The 20,903-nt window shown below is 38.9% G+C and overlaps 1 protein-coding gene across 1 annotated transcript in view; it reads right to left on the reverse strand.

The window, feature by feature from the left end:
• The window catches only part of LOC126195169 (uncharacterized), a 288,374-nt gene that overhangs the window by 22,568 nt on the left and 244,903 nt on the right, over window positions 1–20,903 (reverse strand). Inside the window, exon 7 of the mRNA XM_049933681.1 lies at window positions 15,902–17,485. Coding sequence (XP_049789638.1) covers window positions 15,902–17,485 — 1,584 coding nt within the window. The remainder of the gene's footprint in view (window positions 1–15,901; window positions 17,486–20,903) is intronic.

Raw genomic sequence — 20,903 nt, forward strand, 5'->3', positions numbered from 1 at the left:
AGTATTAAGTGAGGAATCTAGAAGAACAGAAGAACTCCGTAAGCACCTTTCCCACAGGGACCATGACAACAACGTTCAACAAATTAAAATGTGCACAAGACCATGTAATTAACCATTCTTCCTACACTGCATATGTGAACAGAACACAAAGATACAATAATACACAGTACTGCTGTGATTCAGATGGAATAATGTGTCACAGAGCCACATCAAGACACTTTGATCTACTTCCCATCCTCCACATACATCCGACTGATGACACACTTGACTGGCTAACTGCACCCGGTGTTATGTCACTGTGTGGCAGAACTGTTGAAACTGGGCACTGACACAGCATTGTGTTAATCCACTGTGCATGTTACCAATACTGCCAGACAGCAAAAAAACTCATTGTGGGGATGCTATAAATAAGAAGGTTCAATGACCCACCGAAGATCGTGGAGTTTGGCAGTACAGCACTCACCAGGACCCTTGTATCAAGTTGGACCACCTCCACCAGATGACCACTGGCCATAACACTTAGGGCCTTAGGTGTGACAGTGCTGGGCTTCTACAGAATCCTGTGTATGTGGTGCGTTATTGCTAAATCGCCACCACTTGTGCTAAATATGGTCGCTACAGCCTGTTAGAATGCTGTGCTAGCATCTGCTGGCAGCTGCTGCTGCACATTGTGAGTGTGCTACCTCAGCAGTGTACAAGTTCTTGAGGCACAGCCACCTCCACACTACTGGGTATGTATACACAATGGGTTAATGACAGGTTGCACTCATTGGCCAAGGGCACATGTCTGTCACCAATCCAGCTTGCTGTATCTGTAAATGGTTTCAGCAGAAACAGGGTATCTTGCTGTGGCCATCCTCACCTTTGACAGACCTCTGACTCCTTCACCCACTAATCAAACCCACAAAACGTGGGTGGGAGTGTAGCTATGCCAAAAAACTACTTAAACCCAACTAACCTAAGGACATCACACACATCCATGCCCGAGGCAGGATTCGAACCTGCGACCGTAGCAGTCTCGCAGTTCCAGACTAGTGCCTAGAACTGCACGGCCACTCCGACCGGTGTAGCTATGCCATTCTAACAGATTGAAGTGATCTTCTCCATCGCTTGACAATGGATCAAAGAAGAACCCCTTTACAGTACGATGCAAAGGACCCTGTGCCACCCACTGAAAGTGTTTTACAGTGAAATGTCTCGTGCACCTAGAAAAAAATGTCCTGTGTACAAGAAAAGTAAAAGAATGGACCCACAAATTACAGACCAATATCCTTAACACTGATTTGCTGCTGATTTCTCAAGCATATTCTGACTTCAGGTATAATGAATTTCCCCGAAAGATATAATCTTCAGTCCAAAAATTGGCACAGACATAGAAATCATCAATTATGCAAAACACAGCTTGCCTTTTCTTGCACAATAGCTTGTGAAGCACAGATGAAGGTAACAGGCATATACTATATTCCTTGAGTATCAAAACGCATTTAACAAAGTGCTCCACAGTGTATTGTTAATGAAGAGCTTACCACAAAGAACAAGTTCCCAGATATGGGAGGGCTTGACACTTTTTAAGTAATAGAATCCGGGATGTTGTCCTGGATGGTGAGTGTCCATCAGATGCAAGGGTATCAACAGAAGTACCTCAGGAAAGCGTAATAGTATCATTCTAGTTCTCTGTATATGTGGACGTGATGAGCAGCAAAGTGTGATGTTTGCCTATGACACTAGTGTATAGGTAAGTGTCATCATTGATTGAGTGTAGGAGGATACAGGATGACTCTGAGCAAATTTATGTTTGTGTGATGAATGTCAGTCTATTCTAAAAGTGGAAAAATGTAAGTTAATGCAGATGACCAGGAAAAAAATACTGTAATTTTTAATATGGTATTAGTGCTGTGCTGTAGGACACAGTCAAGTTCATTAAATATCTAAATGTAACATTGTAAAGTAATAAGAAATGGAACAAGCATATAAGATTGGTAGTAGGGAAGGAAAATGGTTGATTTAGGTTTATTGGGAGAACTCAAGCAATATGTAACTTATACATAAATGATACTGCATATATTGTCTCTATTGAGGTTGAATTGAGTGTGACAGAGAAGTACATATAACACGCCTAGGTGAATCCAAATTAATTGTTGTATGTTTTTACCAGCTACCTGATTAGACAGTGATAGTTCTAGAGTCACTCATAAAAACCTACAGTCAGTAGTGTGTAAATGACCAGATCATGCAATACTGTAGTTGGAGTCACGAACAATGGCAGTCAAGTGTAGGCTTGTTCTGCGCACCTACGTCATGCACTCTTCAACAGCAATAAGCGATCAGTAGTATTCTGAGCACTCTGCTCAGAATGCCGTAGCTAATGTGAGCATTAAATGTGATCATAGCGAATTCTTTAGTGAATTTTTATTCCAATTGTTGCCAGTTGTCATCACTGATGGTGGTGTAAGTGATACATTCGACATAAGCAAGTGAGAGACGTAATTTGCAGGATATATGCTTTCTTCAAGCTAAAAGCAAGTGCATGTGCATACAGCAGTTGTTGCTTGGAATCATCAACAATGCGATCTTTGTCCGTGCTTCAACATGTGTGAACTGCCATTGTTCATGGATTGGACTATAGTTGGAGGCAACTTCAGTCTGTTGAGTGCAGACTGGGAGATCAATGGATTCATTGCATAGGGTGCAGACAGACAATCCTGCAACATACTTTTGAACATGTTTTCCAAAAACTGTCTTGAGGAGATAGTTTAGCAGCCCAAATAGAATGGACATGCCTCAGACCTTGTAGCTACAAATAGGCCAGATTTTATCAATGGCATCAGCATAGAGAGAGTGATTAATGATCATGATGCCATCCTAGTGACTATGCTGACGAAAGTTAAGCAAGAAGGCTGGGCGAGTGTTTCTGTTAGAAAGAGCAGATAAGCAGTTGTTAGTATCTCATTTATACAATGAATTTCAATCATTTAGTTTCAGAATGATGGGTATAGAGGAATTATGGGCAAAGTTCAAACAGATCGTAAACTGCACTCTGGACAAGTATGTGCCAAGTAAGTGGATTAATGACTAAAAAAGACCCACTGCGGTTACACAACAGTTCCAAAAATGTTGAGGACTCAAGGGCTGTTGCACTCTCAGTTCAAAAGAGAATAATCAAATGACTGACTGAAGTTAGTAGACATTTGTGTGTCTATGAGAAGATCTACGGATTAAGCATACAACTACCACCATCATCCCTTAGCAAAATATCTGGATGAGAACCTCAGAAAATTCTAATCCTATGTAAAATTTATAACTGGGTCTAAGGCTTCCATCCAGTCAATCATGGTCCACATTAAAGAAAGCATTCACACAGGAGAATTGTATAAACACACTGTCGTTTGACCACCACACAGAGTCCTGTATGGATGACATAGCAATAACCATCCCTGGCATAGAGATACAGCTGCAAAAGTTGAAAACAATTAAGTCACCAGATCTGGATGAAATTTCAGTTTGGGTTTACAAGGAGTGCTCTATGGCAATGTCCCTTTGTTAGCTTGCATTCATCATGAAACTCTCACCCAGTGCACACTCCCAAGCCACTGGAAAAAACGCAGCTGACTTATGCTTATAATAAGGGCAAAAGAACAGACCTCCATAATTACAACCCAATATCCGTAACATTGGTTCACTGTAGAATTCTAGGATACATTCCAAGTTTGAATATAACAAATTTCCTAGAGACCAGAAAGCTTATGTCCACAAATCAGCACAGTTTTAGAAATCATGCTCATATAAACTCAGGTTGCCCTTTTCTCATGCAATATACTGTTCATGCATGCTGCTGAGTTCTTTAGCTATCATTCACATCAGTGACAGTTTCAGCATTAACATGTGAGATTGCTGGGACAGTGTTCTAAGGAGGAGTGTGGTGTGCGATAGTGAGAGCAGGAACCACAGCAAGCAGCAGGTGAGTCAGTACACAACACATGACATGCTGCAGTGGAGCTGGGTTGTGAACTCTAGAGTGCACAAACAAACCCTCATCGAGAGCAGCAGGGCATGGTGCACTTCTGTTTGGCGCGGACAAAATGAGCCAATGCAGGTGGCATTCCAAAGGTTTGGGAGTGTGGAGTGGGAACTACTGGGTGTAGATTCATGGTAAAATCAAGTATTGTTCCTGGAGAATTTATCAGCTATTTTTCATAAAACTTATGACAAGTGCTGAGAGGCTCAGGTTGTGCAGAATCTTGTGCTAGTTTGGCTAGAAATATGGCTGTTTTGGAGTATGCTCCTGAGTTGTGTGCTTAAAAACATCTAAAATGCGGAGTGGCTAAAGACCTGTTAAACTGTCTGTTGTGGCTTTAGTCATTGTTTAGTGGCTGTTATTTCTCATTTTTTCAAGTTAAATGTTTGGGGGCAACATAGGCTGATGAACTATTTTAGCAAAGGAAATTTTGTATTTGAGATATTGGTTGATATTTGAGTGGCTAGACCCACCTAGTTGAAAATTCTATGTTGTTAGATCTTACAGCCATCTTTAACATGTTCTGTTAGTACTGTGATATTCATTGTTTTAGAGTAATTTGTGGCAGTAAAATGGTTTATGTGTAACCTTAAATTCCATGCTTATGTTTAAATTGTTATCATTGAATACTTTTAAAACATTCCACCTGTTAGGTGGAAGGATTTGAGAGCATATTCATTGACAAGTCATAACCTTATGTCTGATTAAGCCTCAAGCAGCTAATGCCCGTATCATTTCTTGTGACTGGTTGGACTTAGGTGTAATGAGATTTGTCATCAGTGTTGAAGGCACTGGTTAATGCAAGTATTGTTTTCATGTGCTGTGTTGATCGAGACCTATGTTTCAGGATGTCCTGTTAAGACAGTCTTCATTAGTGCTTTTAACTGAAATTCCTAAGCACCTATCATTGCTCAGAAAATTGTTAACCTGCTGCACTAGAGCCACGAAGTTGTTTTAAAATGATTTTTTGTGCTACCTCCGGGAAAGGGTCAAACTTTAAAAAAAAAAAAAAAAAAAAAAAAAAAATTGAAGTTGAAATGGCTACTGCTGATTCAAATTGGTAAATTCATTGTAGAATTTAAAGACATCTAAGCTCTGTGTTATACTTAAAATGTAATGTGTCTGTATAAGCTACTTGTGCAGTTCAAAAATTTAAATGGCTAGTGCCGATTCAAATTGATTCAAAGGCGGTGAAGCACCAAGTTAAACTTCATGTATTGTTGTTTGTATAATCTTTAGACCATAGGTAAATTTATCTTAATTTACATTGTGTGTAGTTTGCAATTTAAATGGCTATTGCCAGTTCAGGCAAGGTGAGTTAAGTGTTTTAATGTGGCTACGCACTGATTAAGATTTTAATATTTTGAGTGTTGTGTAATCATATGTAGACAAAGCTGTTGCTGAGTTGGGTTATTCTATGGCTTGTGCGGTTATTCCCATAGAGCAGCTAGTGCTAATTGAAACTGATAATCATAAATGATCCTTTTAGGCGAGACTGCTGAGAACTGTGGGTAATACTTAGGGTTTGCAGTTTTGTAATTTTTTTAACAGTTGAATATGGATTACTTGTTAGTTTGTGTCATTTGTTTTAAAAGTGGCTTGGGCCAGTTGAAACTTCAGGACAAAGAGGGAGGGGGGAGGGGGCAGCATTCAGCTGTGAACTATGGATGAAGGGCAACAGGCAGATTCCATATTTCCAGATGTCCAAAAAGTATTTGACACTGTACTCCACTGTAGACTATCAATGAAGATATGAGCATACAGAATTGGTTCGCAGATATGTGAGTGGCTCTAAGACTTCTTGAATAACAGAACCCAGTATATTGTTCATCAGAGATGAGGGTATCATCATCAGGGAAGTGTGATAGGGCTGCTGTTGCTGTTACTCTCTCTCTCTCTCTCTCTCTCTCTCTCTCTGAAATTTCTACTTGGTGTGATGGATGGCAGTTGGCCCTAAATGTATAAAAATATAAGTTAATGCAGATGAGTAGAAAAAACAATTGCATAATGTTTGGATACAGCATTACTAGTGTCCTGCTTGACACAGTCACATCATTTAAATATCTGAATGTAATGTTGCAAAGAGATATGAAATGGAACTAACATGTGAAGACGGTGGTAGGGAAGATGAATGATCAATTATTGTTTATTGGGCAAATTTTAGGAAAATGTGGTTCATCTATAATGGAGACTGCCTATAGGATGCTAGTGCAAGCTGTTACTGCCCTCAAGTGTTGGAATCTTCATCAGGTTGGATTAAAGGAAAATGCTGAAGAAATTCAAAGGCAGGCTGCTACATTTGTTGAAAGTGGGTTTGAATAACACACAAGTGTTATGGAGGTGATTTGGAAACTCAAATGGAGATCCTTGGAGGGAAAGTGATGTTCTTTTTGAGAAACACTGTTGAGAAAACTTAGATAACCAGCATATGAAGCTGACTGCAGAATGATTCTACTGCCATTAACACACATTGCACATAAGGATCACAAGATAACGTAAGAGAAATTAGGACTCGTACAAAGACATATAAACAATTGTTTTCCCCTGGCTTCATTTGTGAGTGGAACAGGAAATGTAATGAGTAGTAGTGGTAAAATGTACACCCCCCCCCCCCCCCCCATCATTCACCCTATGGTTGTTTGCAGAAAATGTATGTGGATGTAGGCCTGATTCAGAACATTCTAGAAAAAAGGAAATCTGGAAAATTAAACCACTGACCAAAATGAGCCTGTCACTAGTTACAAAAAGTGGTTTGCTATTCCATATGTTGCCTAAATTTCAGACATCTCTGCCAAAAGTTAAAAGCACTCAATAAGAGCTTCCACATTTTACAATAACAGTTACTACAATTATGGTATTATTCAATATTGAAATAGTTGCACAAAGTGGTGTGCAGTAACTTCACCGGCAAGAACTGTGGGAGGGTCTATGTTGGTCAGTCAGATAGAGCTGAGGTAATTAGCCTGTCAGGACCATGACACCTGGGACAAGGTGGGGATCAGGAAAGGCAGATTCAGTCTTTCTGGGAAATCTTTTAACAGAAAACCACCAATATGGTGCACATTGTCACATTCATACTGTTAAGAAAAGAGGAAATATAGACTACTGGATATACCTGAAATCAATAAGCAATTGACATAATTTCATCTCAGTGTTAAGTGGTCAAGTGCAACTTGTTTCTCCCTTTGTTAAATTAAATTTTAGTTCTGCAAGTGATAGTTGTCACTAGAAAATGCAACAAAGTTTAAGAATTTCCTACCTTTATTAAATAAAAATTGATACCTTCCTCTGTAAACACTATGTATCTGCATCAGTAATACCTCCATAAATACTAAGAGGTGTAAAGGTAACAACATACTGTGTTGTTGAAACTCAGCAACAGCACCAAAAACAAGACTGAAAACATTGTTAAGCTCTCAAATTATGTCCTCCTCCTGAGCTTAAGAAAACACACACACACACACACACACACACACACACACACGGCTACACTGACTCGGTCAACAAGACTGTACCTGCACTGCTGCTCAGCTGGGGTGAGGAGTTGTTTCAGGTGTAGTGGACAAAGGTAAAAAGAAGATGGGGAGAGGGATTTGGTGGTGGTGGTGGTGGTGTGGGGGGGGGGGGGGGGGGAGGCAGTGACCACACAAGATATGAATATGGCCTGATATTCATTAATTAGTTTCCACTAGTCAGTCTCCCCCACTCAGTGACTGCCCATTCTATTTGGGACAAGTGGAAGGACTAGTCTGTTTTGTAGACAATGCAAAAGTTTGTTAGTTTAAAAATAGTCATCTACATTTTTGAGGAACATGGATGAGACCTCAAAATGGTATATTTTTAGTGATGTCTTAAAGGAGTAAGTTCTTAAAAATTTGTATGAAGAATAATTTCAGTGTTTCATGGGTATAAAGGAGGGGCTCACAGTATTATTTCCATTGGCAGCCTCTACACATATAAATGGCACAGTGGACTATGTTGGAAGCACAGAGTGCTGTTTGTGGATGATGCTGTTATATATAAGGAAGTTTCAACTCTAGAAAACTATATCTGACTGCAGGTAGAGTTGCTCAGGACTAACATCTAATCGCAGGACTAACAACTCACCCTCAAAATATAGAATTGTAAAATATTATCTGAGTTAAAAGATTGTGCAATTTCAATGCTATCTCTGCAAATTTCTTGCATAATTTATGTAACACAGATTCTCAGAGGCAAGAAAGATCCAGTTTTTTGTAAGCCTTATTGCCAGCTGCCTGAAAAAACTTCCATTATCTTTCTCTTAAGCTACTGTTCTTCTGGGTGTATAAACATTTCTGGTGATCTTGCTACTGTGTAGAAAAATATGCAGATATGTATAATCTTGCACATGAGCAATACAACTGTCACTGTCTAATAACACAGATCCAAGAAGGCAAAAGTATTCTCCACAGCCTTCCCCATTGTATGGTCTGTAGCTGAACAAACATTTGTTAAAATTCAGCCATCTTCTTCTAGGTGCAGTTTCAATAATCATTCATGTAGAGTAAATGTGTGGTCATTGACAAATACAGAAGTGTACATTTCTCCTCCTATCTACTAGTAGTGCCTCCTCCTCAAAGACTTGTGAAACTTTTAGCCATTCACTCGCACACAGAGAAAGCTAAAATGGCTGTAAAGTGTATCAATGCTACTCCTAATGAATGAGTGACTACTTGTTTTCTTTATTAATCTAAATTGGTTGTATAAAAACAAACAAGTAATTGCTTATTGTCCAGACTGTATGTGAATCTTAGTATCATATCTTAATTTGAGAATGTGGGTAATAATACTTCTGACATTATAGAAAACAAATTTTGTCTTAGAAAGGTTTCACTAAGTCCTGAACATTGCTTTTTTTTCTAGGAGACCCCTAACACAGTTTAGGAGGTTGAGGAAGATGCAACAGTTCTGGAAGTGTTGCATATGAAGGGATTTGTGACGATTAACTCGGTCATGTCCAAAACCACATTACCAACATCAACACAATATAGGAGTTCACCACAAAGAAAGAAGAAAGACAAAAGAGAGCAAGAAAGCACATCATGAATTTGTTGGTGCTGAAAACATAATAAAAGATGATAGTGACAGTTTCAAAAGGACACTGTCAAACTAGAGATGAAGCCACCATGCTACAGATTTGGTGAATATATGGAATCACTCATTACTGTAATAGCCCTGTTCAAAACTATAATTAAAATTTCAGTAGCTTTTATTTCAGGCTCTCTCTCTCTCTCTCTCTCTCTCTCTCTCTCTCTCTGTAATGGGATAATAAATTCAACTGGGAGGAGCATACCACAGAACTGCTGAAGCATCTTAACAAATCTCTGTTTGCAATGCGAATTTTGTCAGACATAGGGGATATAAAAATGGAAAAGCAGACACATTTAAAGTGTTTGCTTGTGTCTGTATATGTGTGGATGGATATGTGTGTGTGTGTGCGAGTGTATACCCGTCCTTTTTCCCCCCTAAGGTAAGTCTTTCCGCTCCCGGGATTGGAATGACTCCTTACCCTCTCCCTTAAAACCCACATCCTTTCGTCTTTCCCTCTCCTTCCCTCTTTCCTGATGAGGCAACAGTTTGTTGCGAAAGCTTGAATTTTGTGTGTATGTTTGTGTTTGTTTGTGTGTCTGTCGACCTGCCAGCACTTTCATTTGGTAACACCATTTCAGTGCAGTATTGTGTTCATTGTAAATAAGTATTATAGTAGTTGTATTACATGTGTATTACCTGATAAATAAATAAAAAACTTTATTTTAAATTCAGTGCATTAGTATTTGTAAAATGACGTTCATATAGAGTTCTTTAAAAAATTAAGATCATTCCACTTGGGACCTGTGGAATGGTACATTAGCTTATTTGTTTTAGTTGTAAATATATGTCATGTATTGTTGTTTTTCTGACATGTTGCACATCCTGGAGGACCTCCTCACTACGGATCAATTGGAATGAAAGTAAATCTAATCTAATCTCTCTCCCTCTCTCTTTTAAATCAAACTAGGCAGCTGAACTGATATAGCCAACACCCTCTCCTTGCAGCACATCAATTACATATTCTTCAGATAATGAGGTGAAGACTGTTTTGATGTGGTTTTTATTTCCACAAACAGTTTTTTTATTTACTTTGCATTAAAGTTGTGTAACATTTATCAGCAACATAAAAGCCACTGAAAATAAAAAGATTGCCGACTTATGCAAAACTGAAATATATGGGAAACCTAATTACTACTTACATGGTATACATTTAAGGTGCCTGTAATTACATCACAGTTTCACAATTATTTTATGAGTTTTCAGTAAAGCAGCTGTATGAATTAAATCATTTTTCCTCTGATCATATCATCAAATATCCTGTAAGGCAGATCTTTTTTACATTACATTAACCATTTTTATTTACATTATCTCTCTTGAACTTATTTTAATAAAACCATTGAGTGCTTTGCATATGGCTACAGAAATTAGGAATTACTTTGAATAAAGAAGTAATTTAAGTACGACTTAAGTACTTAACACTACTGTTACTGTCCCCAGTTGCTAGGAATCAAGAGCCAGTGCTAGCCTCTCTTCAGAGGGTTATAGTCAGCTATAATTTGTTTCCTGATTTGCAGTCTTTGGCTCAGTTATAGCAAGAAACAAATGAAAATCATCAGCTGACATACAGGTGAAGTTTTTGAACAGGACCGGCAAGGGTTGCAACTGTGACTGACAAATCAAAGCCAAGTAACCATCACATTTTCCAAAAAATTCTGACAAATACATGTCTGATATTTAAGATATTTGCTTCTTTCATTAACAACAGCATTCTTTCCATACAGAATAAATCAATTTGAACATACCTGTTTTGCATCATGACTACAATGTGCCATAAGGGATGACTAACAACTTTGCCTTAATGAGTTACTTGGGGGTGGGAGGTTGTGGGGGAAGGAAAAAAAAAAACTGAAACATATCCATCAACATTGGTTTTCTCATATTAGTCTCTGTTCTCTTCAGTGAACAGAATAGTGGTAAACTTACAGACCCCAGCAAACTGTACTGTGAATACTCATTTGCTTGTATTCACTTCCATTCCTTCTAGTATAAACAAGGCTTAAAATACACTATTTTGCCTTCTTCGTTAAACCGAAGATTGTGACTGTTGTAAAACTATATACCTACACAGCATCACATTACATTAAAAGGAACTTAAGTGATTATTACACCAGAGAACAGGCACAAGCCATACACTAACGGAAAACTGAGCTTTAATATCCCATGACTGGAAATTCACAAAAGTAGCATTTATTCCTCAATTCTTTAGCATATTTTCAAAATCTGTTTCTTCTTTCCTACACAATATCTTTTAAAATCAATATTCTTCATTGTTTATTGAAAAACACATTCTAAAATGTAACAGAACTTTCTGAAATGGACATTGTTTATATCAGTTATTTGGTAACATTATTGAAGAAATAACATGAAGTTGTAAGAATGTTTCTGTAGACAATACACTTGTTAAGTTACAGGGCTACTATTAATGATTGGTTCATTTTCAAGGCTCTATATTCTTCCAAACTATTGCATGTACAAATGTGATTGATGTATGAATAGAATTGTAGAGTCAGTAAGTTTACGTTTTGCACTCTACAAATGTTCTACGAGTGGGCCTCAGGTCACACGACACACGTCCATGTGATAGTCAAGTTCATTCCATACCTTTTGTGGCAACATCCTTTTGATAATCACAGCAACACTGATGCGTTCTCTGAGATGTTCTAGTGTTACTGCCAAGTGGTATGTAATCATGGACCTTAATGTACCCCTAAAATAAAGTGGCACAACGTATTAGGTCAGATGACCTGGGAGCTAAGGCAATAGAGCCACATCGTGTTCACTGCTAATTCCAGTGGAGAAATGAAGAATTTGTCATTTCGGTAGAAACAAACATTGACTGATGCTCCAGTGAGAGTTGCACGATCTAATTAGATGATGAAATTTACAGAATCAGCTAGCAGCTGTGGAAATAACCCCAACTGCAAAAAATTCAGGTAAGAGATAGCCAACATAGAAAAATGGCGCATATAGCTATGCCTGTGACATTTCACAGGAAATAATCTTCAGCAAATCTTATTCAAGCATCACAATTTCATGAGGATTTTCCATGTGAACATATTCACTGTTTGGTGATTCCCACATTGTGATGCAAAACGGAAGGCACTGGTCATAATCTTTCAGGTTTAACTGCGTGAGCTGCAGATGAGACAGTCTGAAATGTCACAAAATCTTCCACACAGTTTGCTGCAGTATTCTAAGTTTGTGGCTTGAATGGACCTTTGAATTTTTTAGACTGCTTATAAAATTTTTCCTCAGCCTCTGTACAGTCACATCTTTTACACTTGGTCAATCAGCACTTTTATGTTTGTAGAGACAACCTGTGTTCCTAAATTGTTGGTACCAATGCAAAATACTTTGTTTACATAGTGCTTCTTTTCCATAATTCCGTATAAACGCATGCTGTACTGTGACAAAAGAGAAACACCTTGCACATTCCAAACAACAGAAACTCTTCTTGCTTTGTCATCAACTTTGTCAAGGCACTGCATGCCCATTTGTAGGCACAATGAAAACTCTACTCAAGCATCAATAATATCTGTACAGGCAATAATTTGCAAGATTCCTCCAGAGCGCCCATTAATAAGTCGGTGTAGGATAGTGCCATTAAAGCTCCGTGGTAGTACCAGATTTCATTTTACAGTTTTGACCTTCACAAGTGAAATAACTATGGGTCAGGATGTCGTTGGCTAGGAGGATTAGGAAAAAGATTGTTGAAATAACTATGGGTCAGGATGTCGTTGGCTAGGAGGATTAGGAAAAAGATTGTAGTTTTGGTGTCAGGGGCATGTTGGGAAAGGTAGTGTGCCAGGGCCACAAGGCCATGGGCCTGGGCATGGGCACAGGCATGGAGATGGGGATGTTGGTGTACAAGGATGTCGCATCCACAGTGACTAGCAAGAATTCTTGTAGTAACAAGACAGGAACCGTAGAAAGGCTGTGATGGAAGTGGTCAGTGCTATAGTGCTATAGCTTACTCATGAGTCATCTTGAAGAATCTCACCTGCCCAGTCAACATCTAAAACCTCTTGTCTGGTTCAGATTCACTGCTGACATTTTCAAAATCTAGGCTCATGGCAAGGATAACTTTTGCTCTATCCTCCAACACACCTACTCCCGTATCCACTTCAACTGATCTTTCTCAACTCATTGAGCAACCTTGGCAGACGCCAGTCTCCACCTCTAAGATGGCTGTGTAAATATATATGTCCATACGAACCATCAACAGCACCTCCTCTGACAGCTGTCATCCATTCCAAATCAAAACATCTTTTCCTTTCAGCCTTGCTACCCACGGATGCTGTGTCTCCAGTGGAATGCAGGAGTCATCAAAATATATTGATAACCTTACCAGAGCTTTTTCTGACATACACTATCCTAACAGCTCTTCCACAAACACCAGTAAACCTATTAACTTGCTACCTATCAGCACTCCTGTGATCACCAATATTATCTTGGCCTTGAAAAGTTCAACCACAACCTCCACCAGAGCTGTAACCCTCCTCATGCCCTGACATGTGGGACATCTTACCCCATATCCAACACACATCAACCAAAGTAGTGTTCTTCTGCCCATTCAATGTACAGAATATACTTGTTCATCCCTATTCCAAATCTGCACCCATTGGGTCATTCCCCCATCATTGGCTCAGCATCCTGGAATTTGCCTGAAGCGCTTTAGGGAAATCACGGAAAACCTAAATCAGGAGTGCCGGATTTAGGTTTGAGCCATTGTCCTCCTGAATGTGAGTCCTGTATGCTAACAACTTTGCCACCTTGCTCTGTTCTCCATGTAACAGTCCGCTACAGATGGCTGATTGCTTTCCCTTATTTTACATATTACTATACAGGGTGTTACAAAAAGATACGGCCAAACTTTCAGGAAACATTCCTCACACACAAATAAAGAAAAGATGTTATGTGGACATGTGTCTGGAAACGCTTAATTTCCATGTTAGAGGTCATTTTAGTTTCGTGAGTATGTACTGTACTTCCTCGATTCACCGCCATGATTTCATACGGGATACTCTACCTGTGCTGCTAGAACATGTGCCTTTACAAGTACGACACAACATGTGGTTCATGCACGATGGAGCTCCTGCACATTTGAATCGAAGTGTTCATACGCTTCTCAACAACAGATTTGGTGACCGATGGATTGGTAGAGGCGGACCAATTCCATGGTTGCCACGCTCTCCTGACCTCAACCCTCTTGACTTTCATTTATGGGGGCATTTGAAAGCTCTTGTCTATGCAACCCCGGTACCAAATGTAGAGACTCCTCGAGCTCGTATTGTGGACGGCTGTGATACAATACGCCATTCTCCAGGGCATCAGGGATTCCATGCAACGGAGGGTGGATGCATGTATCCTCGCTAATGGAGGATGTTTTGAACATTTCCTGTAACAAAGTGTTTGAAGTCACGCTGGTACGTGCTGTTGCTGTGTGTTTCCATTCCATGATTAATGTGATTTGAAGAGAAGTAATAAAATGAGCTCTAACATGGAAAGTAAGCGTTTCCGGACACATGTCCACATAACATATTTTCTTTCTTTGTGTGTGAGGAATGTTTCCTGAAATTTTGGCCGTACCTTTTTGTAACACCCTGTATTTACGAGTTTGATATGCAATTTGTTTGTTGTTGTTGTTGTTGTTGTTGTTGTTATTATTTTTATTATTAGAAACATGAAAAGTACTGAGGTGGGTATTTTCCTTCCTTTGTTACCATATTCCTTTTATGCTCTTCCTGTGGGCCTCATTTCTCTCTTCAGAACATTCTGATCCAGTGTTGTTGTTTGGTTAATCCTCGTAGTCAACTTGCCATTTGTGAATTTTGGACCTGAAGATGTAGCAGTTTTGGATATTGTCTGATGATGCAATAATGAATTTATGCCTTCATTTCAGTTGTTTTGATATTTTTAGATTAAAAAATTTCTTGATGTAAAAGTCTTTTGAGGTTTTGAACAGTTTGAATGAGAAACTTATAAAAATCTAGATTAATTTGTTCACAAAGAAGTTGTTTTTAACCTAAAATAGCCAAAAAAACTGATGCTGAAACAAATTCATTATTATTTCATTACATATCTACTTCATAATTAGAGTGAGAAACAATTATGTAGCATTTATTTTAGGTCACTGAAGATGAATAAATAAGCGGTGGCAGGTTGATAGACACACAAACAAACACAAACATACACACAAAATTCAAGCTTTCACAACCAACAGTTGCTTCATCAGGAAAGAGGGAAGGAGAGGGAAAGACGAAAGGATGTGGGTTTTAAGGGAGAGGGTAAGGAGTCATTCCAATCCTGGGAGTGGAAAGACTTACCTTGGGGGAAAAAAGGACAGGTATAAGGTACACACACACACACACACACACACACACACACACACACACACACAGTCACAAGCAGACATTTGTCACTTGATGAATGTCTGCTTGTGACTGTGTATGTGCGGATGGATGTGTGTGTGGTTGCGAAAGCTTGAACTTTGTGTGTATGTTTGTGTTTGTTTGTGTGTCTATCAATCTGCCAGTGCTTTCATTTGGTATGTCACATCATCTTTGTTTTTAGATATATTTTTCACATGTGGAAAAAGAAAGAAAAGATAAAGAAAACCACCTGTTCGGCTACAGAACAGCTTTTCATTTGGCCAGAATTATGGACCCTAATAAGATACCACTATTCAATTGCTATTATTACACCTGTTAATGACACTGAAGCCACATAACTAAAAAAATAAAATAAAATAAAATAAAACCTATCTTAACTCACCTCTTCTGGTTCCAGTTTCCTCTTATTGGATTCCATATTTTCTGATGATGGCATCTTTAGGACAGTCATTTTGTCAGATGACACACTACGTGTACTGCTGACACTGGATGATTTTGTCTGTGATGATGCTGCACATCTTGTATTTGTTGCTTGCTTTCCTGAGACACTGAAGTTTTTAAGAAAATTTGGTTGTTCAAATTTCCCACCAAACAACTTTATCCATAACAGGCTGCCAACTTTTTGTTTAAAATCAAACATGAAGAAGATAAAGGTACCCTGAAGACCATTTAAGATAACAAAAATGTACCAAACTGCCTCAACCTCTGAAAATATTGCAATTATTCCTGATACCCAAGTTAGCCCCATAATAATAAATAGTTTTAGATACAAATAAAAACGTATTTTATCTCTGTTGCCAGAAATACCTCCAGATGCCTGCACTGGCTTTGTTTGTTGAGTTGACTGTGATGTTTCACAGTTTTCATTTTTTCTTTTTCTTTTTATGAATTTTATACTGAGTTTCATTTCATGTAGTCTGTAAATAGTTATCCCAAAGAGTACAATATTGATAACAACTATTACAAACATAGGAGCTACAAAATATATCAACAATCCGAGTGGGCTTCCAAACCAGCAAGTCATTTTATGTGCAGCATAATTTGGTCTTAAGTGCATTGTAAATGTAGAAGTATTATCAAATACAACAGCAAGAACAACTATCAGCAACGGAATTCCCCAAGCATAAATTGCATACTTCCAGTACTGACATCTTGTACCAGAAGAATACCCTTTCACTCCAAAGGTCCTCCATATGTCTAAACTCATAGCATTCATCCAAAAAAATGAGGAAAGAAATAGATAATGAATAAGGATTGCTATTGTAACACACAGGGAATGAGGTACAGGCGCAACTGGATATATACCCAACAGAAATATTAACTGTGCAAGAAGTAGTGCTGTTGTCAGGGAAAAGAGGTTCAGAGCTGGAAGATTGCGCAGTTTTGGAACCAAACAGAATATGGCACTATGTAATATGAGGCAAATCACTGATAATGAAAGACACACAGTTGACACATATCCTTTAAATATGTCCTTAGAATAAGGAATGTCAAATACATTGCAGACTTTTGCATAACCATTGTCAAAAATCTCAAACAATCCATTTGGTATCACTGCATTAGAAGTATTCAGAGTCAGCTGAATGCTGTCGTTTACAAGAATAAATTCATCTGGTGCAAGTGTTATCACAAAGCAAGAAACATTTAAAATACGGCTTTGATTTGTGTGGCTCCTTGTCTTCCTTTTTTGATGGTCTGGATTGGGGATACATTTTCCATCTTCAAACACATAGTCATCACCACAAGCATCTTCTATTCGCATGCATTTCTTGTGCAGTGGGTCATATACTCCATGAGGCAACTGGCAGTTTGCTTGCTGCATGGTTTGGGAATCTGGATCCCAGTTTAATTCCAGTACTAAGCTCAAGGATGGTAAACGAGGGGCTCTGATTGATACATCAAAGATGCAGTTCATTTCTTCAGGTTCCACATAGTTGCAAAGAGCACAATGGGGATTCTTGTAATACTGCAACAAAAAGAAAAGAAAAATATTTTGGTGACTAAGATGTGAAGTTTACATTCCTGTCTTTCATTGATTTGTTGCTGTGTGAAGAATCACAATAAAAATAATAAAATCAGTCAACACGTACCCACAATAACACATGGAAATGATTCAATAAAATAAAGAAATAAAAACATATATATTTCAAAATCAACATTTGCCAAAGGTGGACTGTACTGTGATGTGGATCACCCAGAATGCTATGGAATCGAATCAGAAAGTCCTTAACATTTGTTCCTGAAGAACAGTATTCAACAGTTTACCTATATCAAAACATGCATCTGAATTAGCTTCTGGGTGAGTACCCCTAATAATCACCTTGAGTTTGTATGACAGTGCATTTTGGTTTCCAGCTCAAATGATACCTATTGATCACAATATTTTGGGATTGACAGTCATTCTTTCAGGTACTGTGAGCACAAAATAGTACAGAACTTTAGGAAGACCATGAAAAAAACTGAATTATCAGTTCCACCAGGCAAGCCAAAATACATTTATCATCTGTGCTAGGAAAAACCTTGGAGGTCACCTTGGAGGTTTTGTCTGGCATAACACTAAGATCTTGACTACTTCTCTAGTCTGTCAAATGTCACACATCATCAGTTTAATCCAAACTGTCAGCACTCTCATATAATATGTCAGTTGTCTAAAGGAAGTTCACTGCTTATCACACTTGCACGAGTGAGAGATTTGCTTCCAATACTGAAATCACATTTTGACCACACACTACTATCAAAGATAGCAAATATAATTTTGTATGCTTAAGGCCATCACAAAACTATTACCTACCTTTTTCCCTTATTCTGAAAGAAAGTTAAGGAGTAAAAATACTGTACTAATTTTTCGTAGATGTCTGTCAGACTGAGGAACATATCTCAGCTACAGTGATCCGACCTCTTTTTGTCAATATATGATGTATTTAGGATCCATTATTGCTTTAGATATTACATTTCATAGGTAGTACACAAACCATCACAGAGGACCTGGAATTATTTGAAAGAAAGGAAAACTGAAGTGCACATGACTTGTTCTCATGTCTAACCCCCCCCCCCCCCCCCCCACACACACACACACGGTACTACAAGGCATTGTTAAGCCATAATAATTTATTTGTTTGTTTTACAAACTTGTTCTCATGTCTAACAGGACCTCCAATTTGTTAGCAAGCTTATCATAAAAGTATTATGCCTTCACAATCAAAGAAGTGTCTCATGTAGCTGTTTTTAGTATCCTTAATAGCTTAATATTTTTGACTACTTCTCATCATGCCCTGAAATGAGAAATGTCATGCCCACTAACCTTCCCACCCCTCCCACAGTTGTTTTCCACTGTACACCGAACCTACTCAATATACTCATCCACCCCTACACAACCCCTGTTCCCAACCACCTTACCTCATGGCTCATACCCTTATAATAGACTAGGACGCAAGACCTGTCCCAGACATCTTCCCACCACCACCACCACCACCACCACCGCCGCCACCACCACCACCACCACCACCACCTACTCCAGTCTGGTCACAAACATCACCTATCCAATCAAAGGCGGGGCTCCCTGTGAAACCATTCATGTGATCTACAAGCTAAGCTGCAACCACTGTGCTGTATTCTATGTGGGCATGACCACCAACAAGCTGTCTGTCCGCATGAATGGTCACCGACAAACTGCGGCCAAGAAACAAGTGGACCACGCTGTTGTTGAGCACTCTGTCAAACACGACACCCTTCATTTCAATGACTGCTTCACAGCCTGTGCCAAATGGATCCTTCCCACGAACACCAGCTTTTCTGAACTGAGCAGGTGGGAACTTTCCCTGCAATATATCCTACGTTCCTGTAAACCTCCTGGCCTCAACCTTCGTTAGTCATTGTCCTCGCCCAACCAGCCCCCTCCCTGTTCCCATTCCAGCACTACACAGCCCTCATTCCGTCATCACACTCAGTATTTTTATTTGTCTCTTTTTCTGCTACCCCCCCCCCCCCCTCCCCACCTCTCCTCTGCCATGTGTCTCATCTCCCGACTGCACCTAGCTGTCCTACCCACTCTCCACATTGTCCCTGCGCACTGCCCAGCAACACTTCACTGCCCGCCACACCGATACTATCCCTCACTCTCCCCGCCCGATCCTCTTCCTCACCACCGCCCAACAGCCATTGCCATCACTGCTGCTCACAGTGTGGCTTCAGTTGCCCGAGAACTGCAGTCGCGCGTGCGTGTGCGTGTTTGTTTGTGTTTTTCTGACGAAGGCCTTACTGACCAGGCCAAAAGCTTTATTTGTGACAGTATTTTTGTTGTGCCTACCTGCGACTCAGTGTATCTGCTATATGGTGAGTAGCAACTTCCCTTTTAATAACATTAAGAGCTTAAGTCATTTGCATAAGACTTGAGGATGTAATGTAACATATCAAACATACTGCACATAGTTGAGCAATAAACACATTGCCTTCTTGTTTCAGGAAATCATTCCATACATCATTCACATATATTGTATCACTTAAATGAAAATTTGTTAGGATTGAAGACAGTGGGGTCATCAGCTAATAACACTTGCTTTTTTTACTTCTCTTTATAAAGTGTGCTGTATTTGCTTTTTTCAAATTTACATCCTATCAATTACATGCCATCTCCTGATAGAGAACTTCACAAAAGTGTTTTGCATGTATAAAATTGTTGATATGCAGAGATCATTACTCGTTTAGTCGAAAAGACTATCTGATTAATGAGGAATTTTTAATTGTTTTCACAATGTTCTTGCCTGGTAGGATGTTAATTCTGCAGATTGATGAGTGGCTCAAAGAATGGAGACACAGGTTGATGTGATTTGTTTTCTATGTGCATAAGTGTCAGGGATGCATTTACTTTTATTTAATAGGGTGAGTTATTGGGCTCCCTAGGTTCTGCCATGTACTTTATATCTAGGTAAATACCTTTTAAGTGTTCCCAAAGATCTTCCATTTTGTTTTCTGTTCTGCATATCCATATCACAAACTTATCAATATAATGACAGAAGACACCAAATTTAACTTGACTGGTTGTTATGTACTTGTTTCAGAATTTTCTAGACATAGTTTCACAACAATAAATCATAACAGACTACCTATCTCCATTCTAATGGTTCATGCAAATCTTTTTCTATTCAACCAAAATTAATAGGTGTGAGTGTGGCTGGAGAGTTGAGAATAGCATTATTTCTCCAATTATTTCTAATGTTTCAGGAAGTGGGATAGACTGACCACAATATCTATAATTCAGAACATTAGTTAATTGATTCATTGTACAAGGCTGCTTGAGATACATGGTGTTCTCACCTCCTCCTTCCTCCCGTCCTCCATATTTAATGAGAATTCATTTATTTATTCCATGTGATCTGATGGCACAC

The sequence above is a fragment of the Schistocerca nitens genome, chromosome 7, assembly GCF_023898315.1.
Source record: "Schistocerca nitens isolate TAMUIC-IGC-003100 chromosome 7, iqSchNite1.1, whole genome shotgun sequence".
In the NCBI taxonomy this organism is placed as follows: Eukaryota; Metazoa; Arthropoda; class Insecta; order Orthoptera; family Acrididae; genus Schistocerca; species Schistocerca nitens.